The following is a 27661-nucleotide window of genomic DNA, read 5'->3' on the forward strand; positions in this document are numbered from 1 at the left end:
ATGTTTCATTCATATGGTGTCAGAGATTAAGCGGTATTGCAAAGAATACCAATGAACCCGCGCCAACCAGTTTGACAGTTTGGATTGATGTGACAATTTGTCCTCCCATCTAACCCCAAAATATCAGAAAAACTTTTTTTTTTTTTCACCAAAATATTGGCCTGGTTCTAGAGACTTAGCACACTAAATTGCATCATTTTTGTGCATGCATTTTGGGGCCTCGGGGAAGAGGGAGTTCAGCTCCCCCATGCTGTGGGAAGCAGTGCCTTTACTTTTAGAAGACCTGCCAACCAAGATTTAGCATGCTGAGCCTCAGCGAAGAGTGAAAAGTTAAATTAAGGATAGCAATTGCTAGATATGTGGCATTAAAGTGGCATTGACCAGAAGCCAAAGATTTCAAGAGTAGCCCAGTTCCTAATTTCAAATTTTTTTTCCCATGGCGTTTCCTGTAACTTACCCTGGTATTTTCCAGACCCGCCTGATCAGAACAGCCAGGGTGTTTATAAAAATACAGGTTTCTGCTCCCCCCCCCCCCCAGCCCAGATTTAATCATTCAGAATCTCTGGGACAGGACTTAGCATCGGGGGATTCTGGTTGCCAGTTCCGTTTGGGAACCAAAGATCCAGGCGAAGGCACACACAGCCTTCACTAGGCAATGCCTTTACGGGCTCAGAGTTTCACACTATTTCTCATTGGGGTAAGAGAAGAGAAAAAGGGCTCATATTCAGGATATTCTTCTGACTCTTTTAGGGTTTGTAGAATTTTAAAAACATATATGTTGGGATCCACCAAAGTTATCACCAGGCATAAATAAAATCTCTGCAAATGCCATCTTTTCGCTGATGATTGTATTTTCCGTAAGAAGTCATGTTAGTCATAGGCTTATGCCTTTATATTGAGAATATTTAGGATTAAAGGGTTTTGCTTGTTTGTTTCCAATCCCATCACTTCCGAGGGTAGTTAGTTGTTTTTAGTACAACGGGGTTAAGGAACCTATTCAGTACATAGGTAAAAACTCTTGACTTCCTGGAAGACACTACTTTTACTTGGTTCTCTATGTTCAACTAAATTTAATCCACTAAAGCTATTACCATATTTTATAGAGAAACATATGTTATTTAATATAAATGTCAAAAACTGTCAACCTACTTAGTAAGGATTTTTTTTTAAATTGTGCTTTCTTTGTAGGGAAAACGTGTTACATATTACACATTTAGCGTTACTGATAACAGTAGTATTATTATAAACATAGATTACAATATAAAAATGAGATGTTGGGCTTCTAAATGACCCAAATCTATTAAACAAGGTTGGTTAATCATTAGCTTTTCTCTCTTTAACACTAAAAAAAAAAAAAAAAGTAAAATGCTATAGTACCAGTACCTTTTAAGGTTCAAAAGTGGTTTTGCATGTACTTCATTAGAAAGTTCAACAGCAGCTGATACCAGGTTTCAAGCAGGAAGTACATGGATGGGTTGAGTGGTCGGTCTCTTCAGAGGTCCAGAGCAGATAGTTAATACAAAACGAAACACATCCTTGGTTAGAGTTATTTACATAATTACAATGCTGGAGTTTTGTTGCAACAAAACATGTGTATGTTGGAATCTCACCAATGCCTTGAAACACAAAGTTCGTCTTGTGTGGTCCATTATTTCCTTGTCCAACTACCTCCAAACTTCACACGCTGAGATGCTACTGAAGCATTGCAAGAGGCAACGCTGAAAAAGTTCATTTCAAAATGTCCCATTCACTCACATGTAGAAGGCTCCCTGAGGCCCTGGGCTGGGAACTTCTCTTTACACATCATCCAAGTCCTCCTCTCAAACTTTGCATTGCAATAAAGTGGTTTTCTCAAAAGGATCCACGGTGGCTCCAGGAGTGGAAGGTACCCCTCGAATCCACAAGTTAAAGGAAGCTGTCCTCCACCAGGTCTGAGGAGTCTATGCCAATGTCGTCCATCATGTCGATGTCCTCAATGGTCTCGTCCTCTCTCTTGATGAAGGTGGAACTGCTGGAACCTGTCTCAATGGCACTCTCTTCAGAGGTCTGCGAGCTGGGGAGGGAAAGAAGAGGAAAGGTTACGGCCACGTACAGCCCAACCTGACCACGGTAGCGTTTCTAGGGTGGCCCCCAAAGGCAAAGGAGCTCTTCTGGCAAGAACCTTTGCATTCAAACTTGGGCTACCCAGTTGGGCAAGATTCTACCACCAAGCCAGGCAGCTCCTCATCACCCATCACACTGCAGTGGGCCACCTGGAAAACCAAGGTCCGCAGGTCATCTCCACACTTCAGCTTTCCTTCTCTTCTGCTAAACCTTTCATCAAAGTTGCTAAGAAGCTGAGACAATGTCTACTTTCCTAACTCAATACTCCTGGAAGAGAAAATAAGCAATGCCTGGTCAAAAGGCACGGGGAAGGAAAAGCAGAGGGATGGAATCAGGGGCAAACAAACTACAGCCAGGCCAGTCCCTTGCTCTCCCTGAAACCTCCTGAATGTCCAAACTGTGTTCTCAGGCTGTCACCCCACTGGCCTGGAATGCCCTCCTTCCCCTCCTCTTGAAGGCCCAGGTGAAGGCTCTTTACTTACTAGAGTAGTGGCATAGAGGGGACATTCTAGAGCCAGAAAGTCTTAGGTCTGGAATGGTCCCTTAGTAGCTAGGGGACTTGACATTAGTCATTTAACCCCATGAACTTGTTCCCTTGCCTATAAATGGGATGATAATGGTGCCGGACAATATTCCTGTTTGTTAGGGTGATTAAATGAGGTAATAACCATAAAGCACTGAGCACAGTGCCTAGAACATAAAAGGTGCTCAATAAATGTTAGCTGTTATTATTATTGCTAGTATTCAAACCCTCACCTGAATTTGAATAGGGCCTAGATATTAGATGATATCAGGAAATAGTTTAATTTTCTTATGCGTAACCATGCTATTGTGGTTAGGAGAGAATCCTTATTCTGAAGGGATGTGTGCTGGAGTTTCAAACGATTTGGTTTTAAATGATTTTGCAAGAATAAAAAAGTTTAGCATGTATGCATGCGAAACACACAACACCTATTAGATAGATAGTTGATAGATAGATAGATGATGGTTAGATGATAGATAGATAGATAGATAGATAGATAGATAGATAGATAGATAGATAGAGCAATGTGGCAAAATGTTGACAACTGCTAAATCTAAGTGGGAAATGTAGTCTCTCAATTTTTCTGGACATTTAAAATTTTTCACAAAATTTTTGGAAAATAATCTTCCCTAAATCAGCCTGTCACGATTCCCTGTCTGTCTTTCCTTCTCTGAACTCTTAGCATTTTGTGGTTCTCCTGCCTTGTATTGCTAAATTTGTATGTATGTTCTTTAGCTCTAAGCAGACTACCACCTGCTGACAGGCAGGAATGGTCTCTTCTCCTCACTGTGTGGCAGCAGCACCATGCTATATACACAGCATCTAAACCACACTATAGGCTAGTCAGCCAGAAGGAGGAGGCTCGCACACACACCAGAGGGGCTCAACCAGTTAGCTGTTTCCTGCCTGCCAGCCCAGCCTGATTCCTCAGCTCTGTCCCCTCCTCTCCATATCACTTCCAAGCAGAGAACTGAGCCTGGCCCAGTAGAAACCTCTGGGGAACAGTTTGCTGCCCTCCACCCCAAGGCCCCTGTCGCCTGGCGAGCACTTAAAATCAATGGGCTACTGGATTGAAGTTTCCCTTCACAGCCCCACAGATTGGGCCCTTTCCTATGGTGAGCTTTTGCCTCGGTTACTACTTTAAATTCCACCCTACGCCCCCACTTACACCCTGGTCCTGGAACCTCATCGGGAACCCCAGTCCACTTGGCTGATCTTGATCACCATCTAGTCCTGACATCCCCTCTTCCCCGGCAGGCCAGAGTGTTCCTGGGACTTGCCAATGACTAGGGGCCTGAATCACCCCTTAGCTATTGACCCAGCTCAGCTGGGGCGTGCATTTATGACACTTTCTTAGATGCTGTGATTTGGACTGCTGGCCCCCTCTTTGGGGGCAAGTTCCACAGAGAGTCTATCTCCCTGGAACTGGTCCTCCTGGGCCTGGCATGCCCCTCTCCCTGACAGGCCATCTCCCAGAGAGAAGGCAGAAGTGTGGGCACAGAAGCTAACTCCCACAGAAACTCAGCACCAGACCATCCCTGCTGCTCCCAGGCTTCATGGTGGGTCCTAGAGCTGATGACTGGGATTACAGCTGGTTCCCAAGCCACATTGCCCGTCTTACAGCCCAGGACCTGGCTCCCCATAGGCTCTGACCAGAATTCCTAAAATCTATACAGCAAGGCCCTGTCTTCTTCCTGCCCTCTCCCCTCCTGAGGCCAAGCATCCTGAGCCCGAGGAGAAGGTTCCTCAGGACCACCACGCTGGCTCTGCCTGCCTAAACCCAGAGCATCCCAGCTCAGGGATTCCCTCTCTTTTACGGGCTGAATTATTCATGCCCCCACCCCCCCACCCCCGCCCCAATTCATATGTTGAATTTGAAATCTTAATACAACTGTACTGGGAGATAGAACCTTTAAAGAGGTAATTAAAGTTACATGAGGTTATGAAAGTAAGGCCTTACTCCAATAGAACTAGTGTTCTTATAAGAAGAGGACAAGACACCAGTCATGCTTGAACCCAGAAAAAGCCACAAGAAGCCCTGGCTGGTGTTGCTCAGTGGTTGGAGCGTTGGCTCGCACTGAAGGGTCTTTGGTTCAATTTCTGGTCAAGAGCACATGCCTGGGTTGTGGGTTCTCTCTTTGCCCCCAGTCAGGGTGTATGTGGGAGGCAACCTGTCCATGAGTCTCTCTCGCATCGATGTTTCTCTCTTTCTCTCTCCCTCCCCTTCCACTCTCTCTGAAAAGCAATGGCAAAAAATATCCTCAGGTGAGGATAGAAAAAAAGGAAGAAAAAGACACAAGAAGAAGGTGGCCATGTGCGATCCAAGGTGAGAGGCCTCAGGAGGAACCAAGCCTGTCAACACTTTGATCTTAAACTTCCAGCCTCCAGAACAGCGAGAAAGTAAATTTCTGTTGTTTCAGCCCCCAGTCTGTGGTATTGTGTTATGGCCACTGGAGCTGACACCATGCTCAGCCCGCCTGTCAGGACCAGAGTCTCATCAGACCTCGTGCAGTCATTTGGGACCCAATTTGAGTGATTCAAAGGAGATCAAATGTCTCACCCTAGCAGAAGTTCTCATTATCCAACGCGCCCACTACCTAGCAACTAGAATTGTTCTCTCTGTCGGATATGTGTCAAGTTCTGCAGTCTAGCCTCCTCTATCCCTAGAAAAATTCTGGGGACACCTTTCTTATTTTCTTTGTCTCAATGTGACTTTCTAACTTTATTTAGATGCAGAATCCTTTTTACAACGGAAATATTATTCAGAGTCCCCAAACACAAAAGAACCAAATAGATGACAGAGCTGGGAGTGTGCCAAGGCCCACTGCTCAGCCTTCCCCCACGCCTGAAAGTTCTACCACAGATCCCCAAAACTGGGACAAACACTGCTTGCTAAAGGAATGTAAACACATGTCCTGAGCAAAGGACAATTAGAACAGTAAGTCAGACAGACTACTTTGCCCCATCTCCAAATCTCATATAAAGCACACATTACAAAAAACAAAAAAAAAACAAAAAACACAGATGGCTGACAGGCAGGAAACGTTCTTTTAAAATTACCTGGTGCACGCAAATAAACAAGGGTTGTCTAAACCTTATACCTCAGTTGGCTGAGAGCGGTCACAATCATAAGCCTCCCAAATAATAATGCCTGTGATTAAATAATTGTATGTAGTCAACTGAATGAGGAAGAAGGGACAACAATATTGCGAAGAAAGAGGGGGAAAAAGGAGACTCGCTGCAACTTGGACCTTGAACAAGGGGCCGCTATCACCTTCTCCTGCCTCTGCTCAAAGGCTGTGCAGAGAGAGCGTGAATTGGGGCATTCCACCTGGACTGTGTCAACCAACAGTTCTAGTCCGGGCTGTGCACTTGCATCATCTTGGTAGTAAAGTAATGGGTCTAGGGAAGGAGCACCAATGGCTGCTAGTGTCACAAAAAGAGACACATCTGGACAGTAGGCGCCTCCTGACGGAAGTACACAGCACCTTCTCTGAAGCATACTCACTTCAAAATCTAACCTGGGTTAGATCAAGTCTCAAGGTGAGCTACCAATTTACAACAAAAATATGAGGCAGAAGCACATGGTAAAATACACCTCAGGGTGCAATCAGCAAAATTTTGAATGTGAGAACTCTACAGGCAAATAAATGCTCTGGTGACCTGACTGGTTTGGCTCATTGGATAGAGCATCGGCCTTCAAACTCAAGGGTCCCAGGTTCAATTCCGGTCAAGGGCATGTACCTTGGTTGCGGGCACATCCCCAGTGGGGGGTGTGCAGGAGGCAGCTTATCGATGTTTCTCTCTCGTTAATGTTTCTAACTCTCTCTCCCTCTCCCTGCCTTTCTGTAAAAAAATCAATAAAATGTATTTTAAAATAAATAAATAAATGCTCTGGTTTCTTCACAAATAACATGCCAGGGGGCAAAGAGAGGGAGGACAAACTTAGAGACATGTCAACAAACTTAGAGACTTATCCACTGTGTGACTCTTATTTGGGTCTTAAATAAAACAAACCAAATGTAAAATAATATTTGTGAGGGGATCAAAGAAATGAGAATACTAACTTGATATTAATTTACTAGAGGCCCGGTGCACAAAATTTGTGCATGGGGGAGGTCCCCTAAGCCCAGCCTGCACCCTCTCCAATCTGGGACCCCTCAGGGGATGTCCGACTGCCGATTTAGGCCCAATCCCCAAGATCAGACCTAAACCGGCAGTCAGACATCCCTCTCACAATCCGGGACCACTGGCTCCTAACTGCTCACCTGCCTGCCTGCCTGATGGCCCCTAACTGATCCCCTGCCAGCCTGGTTGCCCCCAACTGCCCCCACTGCTGGTCTGGTTGCCCCATGCAGCCTGCTGTTCAGTCGTTTGGTTGCCCCTCACTAACCCCCTGCCAGCCTTGTCGCCCACGCAGCCTGCTGTTCAGCTGTTACTGTGAGGGCATCCTGACCAATTTGCATATTATCCTTTTATTGGTATAGATTGTCAATTTGGGGGGGGGGGATAATGATATTATAGTTATTTTAATAACTGTAGTTATTTTTAGAGATAGAGCCTTTATCATTTAGAAATCCATACTGGAATATTTGTGGATGAAATGATATGATGTTTGGATGTGCTTCAAAATACTCCAGAGGGGGCAGAGGTGGAGGAACAGATACAGCTAGGGATGCAGACTGGCCACGAGGTCGTAAACATTGAAGGGAAGTGATGGATACCTGACAGTTCACAATACGGTTTGAATTGTGCATGTTAGAACTCTTCCACAATACAAAGTTAAAAAGAAAACACAAACTAGCCAGAGCACACTTGAGCCCCACTCCCAGAGATTCTAAGTTTTTGGTCTGGGTGAGGCTTGTATATCAGTATTTTTAAAATCTCCCCAGGTGATTCCAACTTACAGCTAGAGTTATAAAGCACTGATGTGGCATCAAATAGCCCAGTCTAGCCTCTCTCTCAACTTTCTGGATGACTAATTAAGGAAACAGCAAAAGAGGCTTATAGCATCTCAGTAATCTCAGTTGCTGTGTAAGTTTGATCAAATTACCTGAGGACTTAGGTCAAATATTCTCCACCAGGGAAGCACATCCTTCCCTGCCCTACACCTCCCCCAGCCCCAGGGGAACATATTAGGATCAAATGGAAGTATTTTCAAAACTGGGGGTTCTGCCCCTTGATCCCCTAAAACTGGTTCACCACCGGGAGCCTGGTCATCTGGGCAACAGCTCCTCTCTTCAGGTGTGCTGGGGCAGGGGCTGGGGCAGGGCAGGGGCAGGGGCAGGGGCTGGGGCAGGGGAGCACTGCTGGAAGCTGAGGCCACACCCACATCTACCTGTGTCTGTTCCTCTTGCCCAGGTCTTCCTCCTCAGGAATGGGGTCGATGTCAGGCAGAGGGATGATGTAGCCGCTGTCAGCACTCAGCCTCTGCTCGTCCAGGCCACCCTCCCAGTCCTTCAGCTTGTCCTCCTCGTTTTTGTAGGTGACGCCAATGTAGGCATTGTCAGCATCCACTCGCATGCGCGCCACAGCAGGATGGTCGCTCTTCAGGAAATCCAGGTGAATCTTTTCATAACTCTGCAAACATTCATTGCACATCGTTACTCAAGTGTTACTGACCAAACTGCAGATGTGTATCTATTCATTTTAACTGTCCGTGTTTCCAAATTACCTTACAGATGTGGGATTTAGACAACTGAAGGAGAGTCAGATGTCAACTGTCCCCAGAGATGAGGGACATGAAAAAAAGGGCCACCACCTCCCATGACCACATCAAAATTACAACTAAATTATAGAACAATCAACCTGGAGAAACATCTGAAGACTAGCTGAAAAGAGGTCCCATAACTAAGGATATAAAGAAGCCGTGTAGGAAGGGCACAGATATCAAACAGGCTGGCCTCATACCCATGTGTGGTGGTTAAAAAGCAGGAGGGATATCTCAGCTGTGGAGGACCCCCCTGAGAAGCAAGGGGTCCCAGCCCGACACTGGGCTCCCCAGCCCAGAGCACCAGTGCTGGGAAGAGGAGCCCCCATAACATCTAGCATAAAAATCAGCAGGGATTCCGTTTATCTGGACGAGATGGAAGGCTGCTAGAAACCCAGGTGTCCTCTTATAGGGCCCACACACTCACACAGACTTAGTCTCAGGGCTATGGAACCAGCATTATTTTCAATGCCAAGATATGGAAGCAACCTACGTGCCCCTCAACAATTGGATAAACGTGATATATATATAGATAGATAGGTAGATAGATATAGATATAGATATAGATATAGATATAGATATAGATATATAGATATAGATATAGATTTAGATATAGATATAGATATAGATATAAATATAGATATAGATAGATATATGGGAATATTACTTGGCTATAAAAAAGAATGAAATCTTTCCATTTGTGACAGCATGGGTGAACCTACAGGGTATTATGTTAAGTGAAATAAGTCAAACAGAAAAAGACAAATGCCATATGATTTCACTTATATGTGGAATCTAAAGAACAAATAAATGAACAAGCAAAACAGACTCAAAGATACAGAGAACAAAAGGTGAAGTACAATTGGCAGTTACAAAATAGTCCTGGGGATGTAAAGTACAGTATAGGGAAAACAGTCAACGTAATAACTATGTATGGTGCCAGGTGGGTACTAGACTTATGGAGGAATCATTTCATAAATTATATAAATGTCTAACCACTATGATGTACACCTGAAACTAATATAAAATAATACTGAATGTCAACTGTAATTGAAAAAAAAATTTTTAAGAGAAAATAAAGGGCCACCAATGGCAGAAATCTGCCGCTGGCAGGTCTGAAATCCCCTTCTCTGAGTCAGTAGCTATGACTGTGTCCATACCCACAAAGACCCCCTCTCTGGGACTAGCATGGGCACTCTGGCCTCATCACATCCACACTCTCTCCACGGCTTGAGTGGGTCCTGATAAGAGGTGACAAAGACTTCCACAGGGAGCGCCATACCTGAAGCCATCCTAAAGAATGAAGCCATTCTGAAGCCAAGCTTCATCCTGAAGCCATTGAAGAAATCTAACTCAAAACTTAGGAACTTTGATCTAAAAACACCCTTATTTCAACACTAGTCCCAGTCTATTTCCACCAACCTATCTTTACCAACCAGAGCGTCTGTTCCCCAGTGCCTCACTTAGGGGACTTGCCATGGGCTGTGAGAAAAATCAATAGACAAAAGTATTTCACTTCCAGGTCAGTATGCAGCCTTCTACCACTGCCTCCTCCTTGAGAAGGAGAAAGAGAAGCAAAAAAGTATGGAAAGTCGATATGGCAACTAATCTGAACCTAAGAAATCCAGTTTATTATACATGTGTGTCTGGGTTTCCTTCTCCGCATCTCAGCAGAAAGTTGTTTCGTTCATTAACATATCCTGCTTGGTTCCATGAAATCACATTTGTTCCTTTGAACAATGTTTCCTATTCCACACAAAAACCAGCTGGAGCCACAGATAACAGCTGAGGTTGCTCCTTCCAGTCAGCTGGCAAAAGCCAATTTTGCATGGATTTCAGTGCATTCAAATTAGCAATGTAATGGCTGTGGATGCCCTGAGACTAACTGCACAGTAGCTTCAGATATCCAAACATCTGGAGAGTAAAGTGCTTACAGGTGTTGCACCCTTTAGATGAAAGGGGAGCCCTGCGGGAAGAGGAGGGTTTTCATTCACCATGGCAACCAGGGTCCTGGGGAGCACTCCATAAAACCCCGGCCACTGGATCACATAATCTTTCTCCTCCTTTGAAAATGTTCCTTTAAAACAGTGTTGAACAGTGCTGCTCGCTCACTCACTACCAGCTTTTGTCTTTTCCCTTTGCTCATTCCTTTCCACCCATCCTAAGGGGCCAGGACAAACCTTTCATTTTTTAAAATAATTTTTTCTTTTTCAATTACAGTTGACATACAATAGTACATTAGCTTCAGGTATGCAACATAGTGATTAGACATTTATATAACTTATAAAGTGATCAACCCAATAAGGCTAGCACCCATATGACACCATACATCATTATTACAATATTCCCTATCCTGTACTCGACATCCCTGTGACTGTTTTTATACCTGGTAATTTGCACATCTTAATCCTTTCCCCTTTTGTACCCAGTCCTTCCACTGGCAACCATCAAAATGTTTTCTGAATCTATGAGTTTACTTCTGTTTTTGTTTGTTTGTTTATTTTTGTGTGGGTTTTTTTTTAATTCCACATACAAGTGGAACATATGCTATTTGTCTTTCTCTGACTGACTTCTTTCACTTAGCATAGTACCCTCTAGGTGCATCCATGGTGTCCCACAGACAAACCTTTTTATACTGTCCAGGCAGCAGGTTCTCCACAATCTCTCTCAGATGGTAAAAGGAGGGTCTCTTCTCCGGCTCACTGTTCCAGCACTTCACCATGATCTCGTAGCTGGAGGAGCACAGAACACACCATGAGCAAAGGGAGGAGCAGCAGGTACCCCTCCCCCCACACACACAGGCCCACTGGGCGTGAACACAAGGCCCACGGGATGGGGAGAGGCTCACATTTCACTGGTGGCGTGGTCAGGCTTGGCCATCCGGTACCCACTCTTGATCTTATTGTAGAAAGTAGAATCCACCATCATGCCAGGGTAGGGGGTGCCACCTGAAAGCCAAAAAAGGAAGCAGCCAGGATTAACAAGTGTGTGGTACGTTTTTGAAACACTTGGGGTGACACAGCAGCTTTAGAAAACATTTGGGGATCCCAACCGTTAAGTGCTGGTTCTATCAAGAAAATGAAGTGTTATCTCCCTGCCCAAATCTTAAATTTTAGCAAGACTTCTAGGTTGGTCAAGTCCAGAACCCCTAGGCAAAAATTCTACGTCTCTAGAAAAAGCTCAAAAGTGCTTTCCAATGGTTCTGACTACGGGATCTGTATATACAAAGCAAAATAGAAAAGCAAAAGAATCACGAAGGCCACAAAAAAGTCATTTTCACCAGAAATGTTCAATAAAAATGAAAGCAAAAGTCAAAATTGAGCCTTGAAATACTGAGATAACTCTCTGCTTTTAACGGACTACGCACACTGGGATGATCCACAGTGGCATCGCATCCAAGGAGGGAGAACTAAGAAAAAGGGGGCCAGTACTATCATAGCAGAGTAACAGTAAATTCTGAAACATTCACATGTTTATGGCCAAGCCCAGGTCAAGTTTAGTCTTCTCTCTAAAGCCTTCCAAAACGACTCTAGGGCTCCTTGCTCCTTTCTCTGGACTTCCCGTAGGATTTTAAATCAGGACCCAACAGTTTATCACTAAGTGTGTGAGTCTTAGCTCCCTGGATGAACTGTCTGGAGGTCAAGGTCGTGAATCATCCCTCTCTTAGAGCCCTCACCTGGCAGCAGTGGGCACCAGTGTTGTTCAGCAGCTGGTAACTGACTGACTGACCAAGCAACTAGGTTTCCCTCCACAATGATGACCAGGAAGGGGAGCCACGCCCTTTTCCTTGCCACACCACCTTTCACCTGAGCATCTAGCACCATGATGTGAGGGAGTGGCCAATCTCCAGTGGTGAACCCACTTAACCCAAAGTCCCAAGTGGAAAAGCAGCTGATGAGTGGGTGTCGTCAGGAGCATTTCCACTGGGAGAAAGTCGCTCTGCGGTAGCCCAAAGAAGAGGAGGGGGAAAGGCCAGGGGTGAGGGCACAGCTTCCCAAGACCACCATCTCATCCTGCACGGGCACACGCCAGACGTCATACGTGCACAATGTGCCATATAAATCGGCTGTAGCGCGCTTGGCTCACACCAGGTGTCTTAACAGTGATTACGTCCCAGAGCCTGGAGAAACACAGCGTTTCCCCTCCAGGGTTGTTCTAAACAGCCCAAGCAAATAGAGATGTCAGGCACATACCGAGGGAAAAGATCTCCCAGAGCAGAATGCCGTAAGACCAGACGTCGCTCAGTGTGGTGTAGAGGTTGTCGAAGATGCTCTCAGGAGCCATCCACTTCACAGGGAGGAAGGTCTGCCGGGAAGGAGACAGGATATTAAACCCAGCATATGCACCGATATCTACAGCAGCAGAAATAGGAAAAGGTTCTCTTTCTATTGGGCTAAGAATAACGCTGGCCCACGTGAGCGTCTTCTGTGTGTGCTATTCACTGCTGCACTCCCGGCACTCAGAAGAGTGCCTGACACCTGGTGGGTGCTCAAGAAAAATTTGACGAATGATGGATGGTCAGTTTTGCCTCTTATGTCCTTCCAAAGAATAACATCCAAAAATACATAATCCTGAATTTTTACACCAAAAGTATGAGCCCTGGATGGACCTGTCCCCTATTCTCAAGTGTTCCTAGGAACAAAATTAAGAACAGACCCAGGGATCTGAGAGCCAATTACATTTTTGAACTTGAAGAAACACTACAAAGAGTCTGACAGTATGATACTTTTGCAGCCTCTTTTGTGAGGTTGTCCAACCTTCTGTGTAAATACCAAGCGGGGCAGATGTATCTATCAAGTAGGCACACCTGCATCCTTCAGCCCTCTGAAATCGCTGGGGAGATAATAGACTCATAACCTTCTTGAACAGACCTTGACTCCACCAAAGTCCACTGGTTTCTTTCCAGGGGCCTGAAGCTACAGGTCATGATCACAGAGCACACATACACGCAGAGCCCGGGCATAGCTGTGTCCTCCCGGTGGATGCAGCAGCCCTGTGAGCCGCCTCACAACCAGTGCGGTGGGGTGATTTGGATTTGTACCGACAGGTGGCAGCTACTCTATCCACTTAGAGGTGCAAGGGATGGGCAGAAAGGTTCAAGTGTAAGATAGAAGGACTCTCTTTAAGGAAATTGTGCCTCTAAGATATATCAACTCAAAGGGTTTTAACAGTTTAGGAGTCATAGATGCCACTTGAAAATTTGAGAAAAGTTAGAGATGCTCTTGTTAGAACTGCATGCATGGACACACATGTGCACAATGTACACATTAATAGCTCACACTTACTGGGTGCTTGTAATGTGCCAGGCACTGTCCTAAGCATTTTACATGAATTCACTCTTTCAATCCCCCTCAGCAATCAAGGAGATAGGTATTATTGTCACTTCCCTGCTACAGACAGGGAAACCGAGGCACAGAACGGTCAAGTAACTTGCCCCAAATGCCATGCTAGGAAGTGCTGGAGTTGGGGCTCAGACCCAGGCCATCCTGAGCCCATTCATGGGACTTGTAGACTCCATGTTGAAATTGTGGGCACCCAAATGGCTGGAAGCAACACCCGATTACAGAGATGCGAGTGAGGGAGGGTGAGCATGCCAAATGGGGGCAATGAGGAGACACTTACGCTGCCTTTCGATACATAGTTCGAGTCATGCATGATGTCTCTGGCCAGGCCAAAGTCACAGATCTTCACGATCTTCCCTTGTGCCAGGAGGACGTTGCGAGCGGCCAGGTCCCGGTGGACACACTGCACAGAGAGACATGGTATCGGTGTCAACTCATCCGCCCCTAGACAGCAGCACCCCTGCAAGACTGGCCGTTCCCGGGTGGCGCGTGGAGCTGCCTGGTGCACCTCAGAGAGGTTGTACTGGCAAAAAAAGCTCACCTCCAGGCTCCCATCCCAACCACCCCCAAAAGCAAGAAAGCTCTGGAGCAAAGCAGACACCTGGTGATGTCGGACTCCCCACTCTGCTCTGGGGAAGAGAAGAGAGCAGCAGCCATTGCTAATGGCCTCTCCAAGACCTATCTTCCCTGTTCACCTCATTCAGATCTGCGGCCTGGGTCCAAAAAGGCCCTGTCCCGTGAACACACTTACATTCTTTGAAGCCAAAAACTCCATTCCTCGAGCAACTTGATAGGTGAAGCTCAACAAATCCAACAAAGTCAGGCCTTCCGAGTTATCATCTGAAAGGAGGTTTTTGACTTCTGAGTCTGCAGAAAGGAATTGAGAGTGTTGGTGCTGGCAGATGGCACAAAACTTCACCCTCGGCTGCTCCCACAGGCTTGTCCAAAGAACATCTAAAATGATTTTCTTTTTCTTCTGTTTTTTTTTTTAAACATTTCAATGACAGTTTATATCCAGTATTATTTTGTATTAATTTCAGATGTACAGCATAGTGGTTAGACAATCGTGTACTTTACAAAGTGTTCCTCCTGATATTTCCAGTACCCATCTGACACCTTACACAGTTATTACAGTATTATTGACTATATTTCCTACGCTGTCCTTTATATCTTCATAAAAGGATTTTCTTACAGAGTTTCTAGACTTTACAGGTGGGTATCTAAATTATGCAAATTCTAGACAAAATACCTTGGAATTTAGGAATGAGCTTTTCGATGGAAGTGAACATCTGTAAGTAACTTGACTAACAGGACTAAACTAAAGATATGAATACAGTCAGACATGATTGAAATATATGTTACATATTTAAGGCTAATGACTAAAATGATATAACTGTAGGTTTAAAACAAAAAATAAATACTATGCAAAGGCTCTATCTTTAAAATCAAATATATCAACAGCAACATGTATCTGGTTAAAAATATTATATCTGAGATATATATATATGAGATATATATATATATATATAATATATATATATATATATACCAATCTAAAGGTTCTCACACATATTTTGTTGTTTGCCTCCCAAACTTTTTATAACCTCAGCCACCAATAAAACAAACACACACACTAAAATCTTCCACGATGAATATACATGTGGGCCTTTTGAAAAAGTATCTTCTAGGAATTGCTTTTTTTTTTTCTTTTTTAAAGCCACCTTCATAGTACTTGGTTTACTTGGTGAATAAAGCCAACCAGTCTGGCTAGAGGTAGCAATCTTAAAGATCAGTGCCAATGACTTCGCATTTAATTCCCTTTGTAACTTGTCCACTTTCCCTGGTTAGTCCCATCTGGACAGGCCCCAGGGTTTTCGAGGAAGGAGGCAATCTAGGCCAACAGTTCTCAGTTCTCTCTGAAAATGTTCAGGCAAGTGAAGAGTAGCTGCAGCCATTCACATTTTTCCAGCCAGCTAGGGGCAGGCCAGGAAGCAGCGGCCTGCCTGCCAACAGGGCCTGGGCTGAGCATGAATCAGGTTCCCCTGACATCTGGAGCCAGGTCCAGCCTGGGAAGCAATGTAAACTATTTTTAACAATGCAGGAGTGGAGAGGAAGCACTGATTCCGACAGCCCTCACTGGCTCATCTTTAAAAAGGGCTTGGAAGTTTACCCATTTGGCAATGGGGGAATGAATGGAACTTGGAACTGCAGCAATGGAAAATATCATTGTGTACTGAGTGAGCTTTGCAAAAGGAGCACATTCTTTTCATAATGGATTGTACCTTTCACTTAAGAACTCTGAAAGCATTCAGAGCATGGTAGTGATTTTCAAAACAATTTCCATAGCAGCTCAATGTTTTGTTTTGTTTTTGCACTGACCAATGGAAGGGCTCAGACTCAATAATACAAGATCACAGGACAAGTCAACATCAGACCCATCTCATAGCCTCCTCCGCACTGCAGGCCTGTGATTAGACTAGAACCCTGGAGGGGCCACCCCAGCAGATGTGAGGTGGTCCATCTGGTCTGGGCATGGCTAGGCTCCCTGGAGTTTATAAATCAATTCAACCCTGCCACGTGCCCATCTGCTTTGGAACAGACAGATCTTCCTTGAAACATTTAGCAGAAATACCCAACGCCCTTGTCAGAAAAATATAACCTCAAATTGTCCACTTTCCAGTTTCTATCACAAGTTGGATATTAGCAAAGCTAAAAGCAAGGGCTATTGAACCCATGGATATCAGAGACTTATATAATTAAAATTTTAAAATAATATTAGGAACCAATATAAGATTGCTAGCTTTTAATTTTGCCAAGTAGGGGCATTGTGGGGGGTCGGAAGATCAATATCACCATACTTTTGTTAAAAGAGAGAGAGACAGAGACATGTTAACATTAAGAAAGATCATTATATCAGAATAAGCAACGTCTTTAAAATGATTATATTTAAAGTCTAGAAAATTCATTACATTAGGTCTGTCTATTCCTTTTCTTCTTTTCAATGTCACAGGCCAGGCTGTGCAGACCTACATTTAGGGACCACGTGGCCTGGCAGTTCTACTTCCCAGGGCTGCTCACCTTCTTCCGAGTAGTTTAAATATCACATTAAACCCCTGGAAGAGCACAACCCCAAAGAGTCAGCACAGACACTTTTACCTAACATAGACTTCTTCTTGTATGAGGCTGGGCGGTCATACAGTGATCTCTGGATGTCCGAGTATCTAGAAACCTCTTTCCTTTCCAGCATGGGGACGTACTGTGTGGTGTCAGCTTGCTTCATGTCCATGTAGTCACCATTGTTTTCAAAAGATAAAACGACGTAACTGTCAAAACAGAAAAAGAACTTTATCCAGATGGCCCTCGAGAGTGAACATTCAACATTCAGTCATCGATGTGCAGGTGCCTACAGTCTGCAAGGCAGTGTGGTGGGCATGGGAGCGGCCGGGGTGGGTGAAAGCAAACCCATCTGCACCCTCCACGTGGGGTAGTCTAGTTGGGGACAGGAGCATTAATCAATAATCACACCAATACACAAACCATCTCGACTCAGGTGTGCCTGTCTTTATGCTGCTTTTCACTCCACAGGTCACAGGTCTATGCCACGTGACCATGTGGCTTGGGCAGACAATTCCCACTACTCAATAAATTTAGCACCAATTCGGTGTCCGTCGAGTAATTTAATATGAAGTGAACTCATTGTACTTCCTGATGTTACACAACTTCGTATCTACAGAGATCTTTATAGCCACTTGTGGGTTTCTGCAGTGGGGATCACTGTCACTGGTTTGATTTATAGGCCCAGGTTCAGCAAGGACCAGTATCTTAAGCTTTGAAATCCTCAGTTTCTCTCAAAATGCGAGCCCCGAGGCATCCCTGGCAAGTGCTGCATTTGATAGGTGTTCAGTAGACCGCATACAAACAGGAAAATGGCTCCCAGAACAATTCCAACTCTTGCTTTCATTCAAACCTATCAGCAAGGCTCCCCATATGACATCCTGATCCGAAACACCTGCAGATATCCTGTGTCTATCGGCATTGCGTCACGGGACGATGGGGCAGGGTGGCTGGGCTCTATGTCTTGCTACCTCCTGGCACAGAGCCCGCAGACATGGAGTCTGTCAGGACATGGGTTCTCTCCGTGGGTGAGGCTTCTAAAACAACGATTCACAGCAACTCACCTCCGTGTGCTTTCATCAGTAGGATTTAATCCGAAGATGTCCAGCTCTTTCTTTGGCTTCTCTGGGTGGTGGCTCAGGAAGCTGTCCCTATTCTTATGCAAGTAGTTGACCAAATCCCCATAGAAGCAGTACTCAGTGATGATGTAAATGGGGCCTGTGGGGACCAAAAATGGTTAGGAGATCCGGTATGAAAATGAAGGACAGATAAGCCATGAATGGCTATGCTTGCACTGGCAAGAGATGCTGCTCAAAAACAATGAGCTTTCATCAATTCAGTGGAACCCACTCCACTCCATTCCAGGGATTTATATTCGCTGGCATGGCTGGAGGTACAGGGTGTGGGTTTAGAAAGCTGGGTGGTTTTCACAACCAGAGGTGTTCTACGAAAACCCTCCCTCCCAGGCCAGGGGGCCTACCTGACTTGGTACAGGCGCCCAGCAGGTTGACAATGTTTAAATGCGGCCCCAGGTGGGTCATTATCTTCAGTTCAGACATGAGAGCTTGTTTTTCACTGGATCTGGCTGTGGCTGTTGAAGAAAAAAAAAAAAAAATCGCATATCAGATATGAGGAGCCTACTTCCCTGAAAAAGCCAAAAATGTGGCTCATCCTGTGCTTGGATATTACTTTGTTGACCAAGAGTCTAAAGGAGAGAGAGAGAGAGAGAGTGCTTTGGTCTAGATTCTAATACCTGATCCCCAGGCTTTAGGGCAGGGGCGGGGAACCGTTTTTCTGCCAAGGGCCATCTGGATATTTATAAACATCATTTGCAGGCCATACAAAATATTATCAACTTAAAAATTAGCCTGCTATATTTGACCAAACATTTAATTAACTCAGCCTAATGCCTCGGCAGGGCCAGACCAAATGATTTTGCGGGCCTTATACAGCCAGAGAGCCAGACATTCCCCACCCCTGCTTTAGGGTAAAAAGAAGTCATTAAAAGTAACAACTCTTGATTTTCCAACACACAGACAAAAAAAAAAAAAAAAAATGCACATAAATCTAATTGACAAAGGAGTCTAAATACACGTAAAGCCTAGAGTCCAAAGAACCAAGATCTAGTCCTAAATTTGGCATTTACTAGTTCTGTGATTTGGAGCAGGTCACTTAATATCTCCATGTTCAAAACAATCCCCAGGAAGGGACACTTACGTTTAAGCATCTTCACTGCTACTTTCATGACCGGTTGGGACCGGCTTAATCCATAGGCAGTTCCTTCAACCACCTTCCCAAACGCACCAGATCCCAGTATACGACCTGTGGGCAACCAGAACCATTAACACACGCAGATGTCAGGCGGCTCATCAGCTTTATTTACAACACCCAGCTGCACAACACCCAGCTGCGCCCGTGGGTGCAGAGCTGGGTGGTGTTTTCCCTGCACAGAGTAAGCATAACGATTCCTCCAAGTCCTCATGTCAAGGCCAGAATTCAGCCCACAGGGAAGGAAATTAGTATAATTGCTTTTGTCAAATAACATTTGCAAGGGAAAGGAAAGCACAGACAGAAAAAGGAGGATGCAGCCCTCCCAGGGGGGAGCACTCTGTCTACCGGCTCCTATGCGAGACCGTGGGCTCCATTGCACTAGCTTTCTGTGGCTCTTACCCAACCCCCCGGGTTCTCTGCCCTTCTATTTTCCACATGCAAACCGAGGCGTCTTTTGCATCAATAAGTCCTTACCCGCTGGAAATACTTCAGCATTAAAGATGCCCCTGACTACTGTGAGTGGCGAAGTGAACTATAGGCTGTCCCTGTGGCTGCCTGTTTGTCAGGGGGACCAGGAACCGCACAGGTTAGTAAACCTGCCTGGGAGCCCAACACGTTGCTGCACACGTCGGGAGACACGAAAAGAAATGCAAGCTGTCGCCCCCAGTCTGAAAGGGATGCTTCCCCAAGTGGGTGGTCTCCGCACATACAGCCAAGCCTGGTTCAGACTCAGCTCTGGAAGGACACCGGCAGCCGACACTGCCCTTGACTGCGGGTCTGCGCTGCTGGAGACCTCGGGAGAGCGCTGCGCACCAGCAGCGTGGGGACCCACGGGAGCAGAGGGGTGCAGAAGTGCCCCTTGGCACATTAGCGGTGTTGCCTTCTGCCCTATTATGTTATTGCTCTTTAAATTCCCTCAGCTCCTTGTCCCTTTTTATAAAACAAGGGGAAATATAAGTTTAAAAATCTTAGTTCCCAGGTGAAGTGCTTGGATTGGGAGTAGCTAGGATGTCTCGTTTGATTTCAAGTTGAATAATTCTCTAAGAAGACCTAACCTTGCTGTATTTTGGGATCAGACAAGGGGATAATTAGAACTACCTTTGACATCCTCCAAAGTACATTAGAATATTCCTGGTGACACAACTCTAGGTCCAACTTTCATTTATTTGTCCTGTTTTCATTCATTCAGAATGCGATTTTTTTTTTTAAATCCCCTGGACTAGAGCTTCATGTATTTAGACCCACAGGGAAGGAAATTAGTATAACATTTGCAAGGGAAAGAAAAACACAGATGGGAGAAGGGAGGGTGCAACCCTCCCGGGTGAGAGCACAAAATGTGAATTAGAATATAAGGACAGGTAACTGGTGAGTTACCAAAGTCTGAATGCACCAAAGCTTAACTGTATTTAGTCACAGCCCAAGATTAAAATATGTGATAAGTTAAAAGCCTGTGACAAGTTAGCTTGATTATTCTTACATGTTTCCCTTTAAGATGTACCAATAGTTTTATATTCTACTAGAGGCCCGGTGCTTGAAATTTGTGCATGGGAGGGGTTCCCTCAGCCCAGCCTGCACCCTCTTGCAATTCGGGACCCCTTGGGAGATGTCCGACTGCCGTCTCACAATCTGGGATTGCTGGCTCCTAACCGCTTACCTACTTGCCTGCCTGATCGCCCCTAACCACTCTGCCTGCCTGCCTCATTGCCCCTAACTGCTCTCCTGCCTGCCAGATTGCCCCTAACCACTCTGCCTGCTTGCCTGATTGCCCCTAACCATTCTTCCTGCCTGCCTGATCACTCCTAACTGCTCGCCTGTCTGCCTGATCACCCCTAACCACCTCTGCCTTGGCCCCGCCGCCGTGGCTTCGTCCAGAAGGACATCTGGAATGACGCATATAACGCTTTTATTATTATAGATACTCTAAATATATATTCTAAGGGACTAATACATCCTAAGGATGTAATGGATCAAAATATATTTTGTGGTTGTCCTCATTCATTTTTCATCTGTTCCTTTTTAGTCACAGAAACTCATCTGATTTGCAATTTGTGTCATTTCCAAAGAAAAACCATTTTGATGGGTATCTTTGGCAGGTCTCCTCATATTCATTTATTTTTATAAAATGTTCTTTAGCCCTAGACAGTTTTGCTCAGTGGATAGTGCGTCGGCACAGGTTCCATTCACGTCAAGGGCACATGCTTGGGTTGTGGGCTCAATCCCCAGTAGGGGGAATGCAGGAGGCAGCCACTCAATGATTCTCTCTCATCATTGATATTTCTATCTCTCTCTCTCCCTCTCCCTTCCTCTCTGAAATCAATAAAAAAATATTTTTAAAAATGTTCTTTAACCATAATTTGCTATAAAATGAGATTTTTTAAAAAATCACTGTAGTGACCCAAGTAACTCATTTTTAAGACAAAAAGTACTTCTGAAAGCCAATTTCTATTGCCTCACTGTTATTAAGCACAGCTCATATCCCTCATTCCTCATGGGCCTGTAAAGAACAAAACTATGGACAAATCAAAAGGGAGACCTGGGAGATCACCCCGGTGGGAGCTTACCCAGCACAAGTCCGTCTCTTGGAAACTCCCATCTCGAGTCATAAGGCAGCTGCATCGGGTCCACATAAATGTATTCGTGTCCATCGGGGCTGATTGATTCAATGACCCTCCAGCGAATTTCATACCTTGGTTTCTATAAACGACCAGGACAGGTAACTGTTGAATTACCAAAGTCCGAATGCACCAAAGCTTAACGACAGCAGCCAAGTGGCCGGAAACAGTAACTCAACACACAACTACTGAGCTCCTTCTCTGTGCCAAGTGCTAAAGTGGGTTGCTCTTCTTATTATTCTTACTGACTTCAAAGATGTTCAGTTCATTGAGAAAAATACCTACCTGTTTCCAAATGACAACCAGGACAATCAGTGAGATGATCACAATCACCAATAGCACCAGGACTGCGGCTGCCACCGTGAGCTCAGAACGCAGAGCTAGAGGAGAAATGGAGAGGCATGATGGGAAATGTGCACGAACACACAGGATGACAGAAAGGCGGTGCAGTTGTGACTGGGACAGAATCCCTGACTCTGGTGGAGAAGCATGAGGGCTGCCAGCTCCTTTTCAGGATGGGCAATAGGACAGTACTCCAACTCTTCCCTTAGGAAAAAAAAGGGGGCAAAATTCCATCAGGGGAATGCAATACTTCCTCTAAAGGTGCTTCAACATTAGCCTTCTGGACAGAATGTGAACTGCAATCTAAACACTGGTAAATGAGCTTGAGAGCTACTATAAGCTCAGAAACTTAGGTTCAGGCCCTAACCGGTTTGGCTCAATGGATAGAGCATCGGCCTGTGGACTGAAGGGTCCCAGATTCGATTCCAGTCAAGGACATGCACCTTGACACCAGTCGGGGGTGTGCAGGAGGCAGCTGGTCAATGTCTCTCTCTCATCGGTGTTTCTAACTCTCTATCCCTCTCCCTTCCTCTCTGTAAAAAATCAATAAAATACATTAAAAACAAAAAAAAGGGAATAAAAAGAAACTTAGGTTCAGTTTGTTTGGAAAGGTTGCATTTTGTTTATATTGCTTTTGGCTTCATTAATTTTTTTCTTAAGGAATTCAACCTGTCTCAACTGTTGTAAGGAGCACAGGGCAGAGCTCCTTCCTGCCCCCTCCATTCCCACACTCAGACTAGACAGACTGGGTAGCTACACTGCTAGACAAGCAAGGGGCCTCTGCAAGGTGCAGTTTTGGAAGAAAGGACTCCCTACAGATGCCAGGAGAAGGCCCTGTACGAGCAATCGGAGCTGACTTTCTGCCTGGGGACCCCATCTTGGACTCAGAGTTCCGCCTCAGGGAGAAAGGGCTTGGCTGATGACTTAGACTTGTCCCCACTGACGAGCAACTCACTGGGAGCCACCAGCTTCAGCTCTCGGTTCTCAACGCCAAGGAGATTCTTAGCCAGACATCGAACCGCAATGGTCTCCTCCACTTTGGCGAACGTTACCCGGCCCTCCACCGTGCTCCGGCCCTGGCGGTAGACCTCTGTGATGATGTTTGAGATGTTGTTGGCCAAAATCGCCCATGAAGTCTCATTATTACATCTGGAAAGAAAAAGGACACAAATATAGAGACAAATACAATCAAATATAACTACCAATCCCAAGCCTTGAACATGAGCAACAGAACAGATTTTTACTTCAAGAATGTTTAACTATCCCAATTTCCTACCCCTTCAAAAACGCCCAGGGCCCTTCCTTCTCTCTATCTACACTGTGAAGAGCCTCCAAGTTGTCATAGGGTTGGAGCATCACCTGCCTGAGTTTTGAGACCTAGATTATAGCTCCAGTCAAGATCCAAATCTGGTCCCTTAGCCCCTAGAAGGGGGTAGGTCTCAGCCTTCAGGAGAAGCAATCGAGGCTTCTACACACAGCCAGTCGCCATGGGTGGAAGTGTGAACATGTTGTTCATGTGCCCATTGGAAAAGGTTGATGAAGGAAGAATGGGTGAGTTAAATCCCATCAAATAGCAGGTAGGCAAATGAGGTAGTGAGCAGTTACATGGGCAGTATTTTCATTTATGTTCACATGCCAGTCTAGCTGCCAAATAAAGTTCACCATATAAGAAATGTGAGGTGAAAATGTGGCCCAGGGTAGCTAAAATCCTCTTGTAACAGGAGCTCTTTAAATTAGTTTTCTTTTTAAATGAGAGATCCTTGGAGAATGTGATGAAAGCCATAGACTGTGCGCGCGCGCGCGTACATGCACACATAAAGACCACATTTAGAATCTTGTAGTTTATGAGACTTGGGCCAAATAAGAATCTCAAATACAAAAGAAATAAAATGCCCTTGAGGTCCTTTGCATCAAGGAAGAAACATTCAGCCCACACATGAAAAAGGAACATCTGGTCTCCATACTTCTTAATATCCTTGCAAACCATCCACTCGATTTCAGGAAGAGGTGTCCCTGCAGCTGTGCATCTCACGGTCTGTCCCCCCGTGGAGCCATGGTGGTCGTCGATCAAGTCCAGAATAGATGCGGGAACTGCAAGCGGTGGAAAGAAATCAGAATTGAATGATTCCTGACCCCAAACTTCTGGAAAATTACCACATGGAATATGAGGTCAGAACTTGCTCATGGGGCATTCGAACCTACAAATCAGGAAACCACCCGAGAGGAGGTTGTGTGCACAATAATACTCCAGTTTGCACAGACCCACTCGGTTAAGAGCACTTCCATAGTTGCTGTGTTTTGGGATTTGTGCCCCATCGTGTTTTTAAATCTAAGAGTGAAGAAAGCAAAAAGCCCCTGTGGTTATTTGGTTTGAAAGGCAAAGAGGTTCTTAAAATTAATGTAGCCTGGGATTCAACCAACGGACTCAGCTCAAGTGGAATCTAAAGCCGCATTTACCAAAGTACATCAGCAGAATAGTATTAGGTTTTAAAGATTTTTTTTAATCTGTGATCAAACAATTGAAAAATAAATATGCCACTGCTTGCACCATAGCTTTACTGTGAGGGTAAAATGAGCCCACCTACGACAGTACATGGCACATGGTAGGAACTCAATGAACAGGTGCTAACCCTGAATATAGAAGGACTCGGGCACTCCTTTCTGGTAAGGGCCACTGGACCGTGTCTACAGGGAAGCTAAGTAAAAATGCCCAAAGGCTTTGGAACAATCTAAGGTCATCTAGACCAAAAAGTATCATTTCACTCTTTCCAGAACTGTAGGTGCCAGATTGAGAAGCCGGTGGTAAGGAAGCTGCTGGAGCTTAGGAATTTCCAATCAGACTGTCCCAGAGCAGTCTGAACCCTCCCAGAATTACTGAATCCTTAAGTCCAACAAAGCTATGTGACATCGACAGCCCCTGCTTCTCCCCTAAATGAGCTTTTCCCTCCCCGATCTGGGAGAAAAGCACCAGGCTCTCCTCACAAGCAGTATCTCCAGTCTGCCCTTAACATACCTTGAGTTAAGAGTTCAAAAGTGTAGCTCTTCATGTCATCTTCATTTTGAACGACGATAGTATAATGGCCACTGTCTTCCTCCTTAGCACGGATCAGCTTTAATCTACTTCGGTACCTTAAAAAGAAAGGACTTTGTTTGAGCAAGTGGCAGCCAAATACATTCCAATTGCTTCAGCAATTACCATGTTCAATTGAAATATCTTTTTTTTCTTATCTGAATCATTTGGATTTCCAACACACTTTGTATCTATTAAAGGTCTGAGTTCTAGACACTTAATCCCAAAGCAGAAGATCAAACATTTTGAGATGAGCAATGGCTTGTATGGCTCCAAGAGTAAATTAGTCCTGGCAAGGCCTGACTTCTGAGTGGGAATAAACATGTCCCACCAACTTTCCTTTAAAGAAAAAAACAACCCTTGATTTTTACATTTTTGTAGCCATTTAGGTGGTTTAGCCAAACAATGAAATACCAATGAAAAAAAGAATGAGGCTCTCTACATGTTGATATGGAGAGCTTGTGTTCTTCTTGCTTGCATTTGCTTAAAAAACAAACAAACAAACAAAAAACTCTGGAAGGTTTCATAGGAACCTAGCAAAAATATTTCCTGTGGGTGGGAGGAGGGGTACTGGGCAGGTGGGGACAGGAATGAAAGGAGACTTCTTACAGTGCACCCTCTTTATGTTCATGGCTTTAAAGCACAGGACTCCATCACCTATTCAAAAAAAGTCAACTAGAAAAATATATTTCTTCATACTTTATTAAAGCGAAATTTCCTCAAAAGATTCTTACACACGTGTATTATTAAATTTGGCCATGCATGTGTGTGTGTGTGTGTGTGTGTGTGTGTGTGTGTGTGTGTGCATCCACATAGCATTTGCCCATTTATCCTTCTTTATGAAACATCACAGGATGGAAAAGCAAGTAGAGTGAAGAAGAGCACTGGTCAAGGTGAGCAGCATAGGCTCCTCTTGACATTCTCATGGTGAGCAGACCTTGGGCATTATTGAAATTCTCATTATTGAAATGGCTCAGTTTCCTTATGTACAGCATAGAAATATTGTATGCACAGCATACAGTCCTTCAGAGAGTTAATTAAGTACAATTATATGCGTAGAAGCATTTCATAGACTCAAAAGTGCCCTGCAAATTAGAGTCTTCTAACCCAAGATGCCGGGCACTAGGACCTTGATGAGAGCATATGGGGTTGGCTTTTCCTCAGCTGCACCCTACTGGACATGATCCACGATCCAGAACTGGATTTCCTTAGAGAGAACCCTTAGGCACATCTGGCTGCTGATTGCCAAAGGATCTTCTGTCCTTCATTTTCTATACTGTTCAGCCAAGAAGGCTAGTGGACCCACTGGTTCTGAGAGCCAGGAAGCCAGACACCCCCATCCATTGTGTTCATCTCTGGCCAATAGTGGGAACCAGAAGAATATCTGTGGAAAGCCTCCCAGATTCAGTTTTCCATTTCTTTTTCCATCATCCTCTATACCAAGGTCATAAAATTTCCTTTTCTCAGACACTGCTTCTCAATTACACATGGAATTTAGTTCAGAAAGAAAAAAGCAAATCCTGAGGTTAAGTGAGCTGATGAGAGAGGTTTTGTCTCCTCCTCCCTGGTGGCTTCAGACTTTTGTCTCTGTGGATGGTTGCTGACAAGGGCCCGGGGCTGGATTAGCTGGGTACCTTCTGCTCCTGGATTCTAACCAGAGCTTAAAACTGCAAGAGACCTCAAATATCACGATCCAGTTTCTTGCCTTGATGGACAGAAGATATTGTTAACCCTACATTATAGATGAGGACACTGAGGCTGAGGTGTGACTCTCCCAAAACTCCACCACCCGTTAGGAGATGGGAGCGTTCTACCACTCTCATCAGAGGACAGGGATCCAAACTCTTCATTTTACCTGTTCTCCTAACCAAACGTATCCAGACTCCACTCTTACTCCCCATGGAGATCTCCTTGGGGCAAATGTGTCTCAAACTAAGTCAATGATGACTTGTTTTATGTCAGTTTATGTGATAATTGCCTGGCAACTATAACCACCGTACATGTTACTTGCAATATGAATGACACACATCAAGGAATATATTCAATCCAAGTTGGTCCAATTTTACTTTCTTTCTTCCAACCCTCACTGGATCCTGGAAACTGTTTTTCACTGGGGGACAGAGCTTTTCAGTTCTTCTTTCTTCTTATTTTGTCATTAAATACTTACCAACATCCTATTACCACAATGCAATGCTATCATTAAAGGTACTTGATTTCCAGTACCCTCTAATTCAGATTGCTAAATTTTCTAGACCGACTCCTGGTGTGGGTTGTAGGACACACACAGGCCCCTGTCTATCTGGCGACACACAATAAAAGGAAAAGGAATTCGTGGGGAGGGTGTTTCTTTACCTTATCTCCTGGATCTTTTCTATGTCGGTGGTGATCTCGGTGAGGTTTTCGATCAGAGTCAGGTTGTCCTTCAGCCAGAATATCCTGGGCGGGGGGTAGGCCTGTACATCCACCACAAAATGTTTGACTTCATGCAGGTTGACAGCTTCCAACTGGCTGAAGCCGGGTTGGATTTCAATGAACCCTTTCTCTGTACAGGGAAGAGTTTCCGTTAAACAACGA

The 27661-nt window shown here is 44.8% G+C and overlaps 1 protein-coding gene across 1 annotated transcript in view; it reads right to left on the reverse strand.

Annotated features, from left to right (window-relative positions):
- Nucleotides 1–536: 536 nt before the first annotated feature.
- Nucleotides 537–27661, reverse strand: part of PDGFRA (platelet derived growth factor receptor alpha) — a 41635-nt gene continuing 14510 nt past the window's right edge. Inside the window, exons 7-23 of the mRNA XM_028143796.2 lie at nt 27440–27629; nt 25031–25146; nt 23982–24108; nt 22973–23166; nt 21961–22055; nt 21625–21757; nt 19010–19114; nt 18273–18383; nt 17857–18010; nt 16835–17001; nt 14430–14545; nt 13959–14081; nt 12530–12641; nt 11185–11284; nt 10963–11068; nt 7965–8206; nt 537–2053 (exon numbers count right to left, since the gene is read on the reverse strand). Of these exons, the coding sequence (XP_027999597.2) occupies nt 1906–2053; nt 7965–8206; nt 10963–11068; nt 11185–11284; nt 12530–12641; nt 13959–14081; nt 14430–14545; nt 16835–17001; nt 17857–18010; nt 18273–18383; nt 19010–19114; nt 21625–21757; nt 21961–22055; nt 22973–23166; nt 23982–24108; nt 25031–25146; nt 27440–27629 (2339 nt within the window). The 3' untranslated portion in view covers nt 537–1905. The remainder of the gene's footprint in view (nt 2054–7964; nt 8207–10962; nt 11069–11184; nt 11285–12529; nt 12642–13958; nt 14082–14429; nt 14546–16834; nt 17002–17856; nt 18011–18272; nt 18384–19009; nt 19115–21624; nt 21758–21960; nt 22056–22972; nt 23167–23981; nt 24109–25030; nt 25147–27439; nt 27630–27661) is intronic.

Source organism: Eptesicus fuscus, chromosome 2, assembly GCF_027574615.1.
Source record: "Eptesicus fuscus isolate TK198812 chromosome 2, DD_ASM_mEF_20220401, whole genome shotgun sequence".
NCBI lineage: Eukaryota > Metazoa > Chordata > Mammalia > Chiroptera > Vespertilionidae > Eptesicus > Eptesicus fuscus.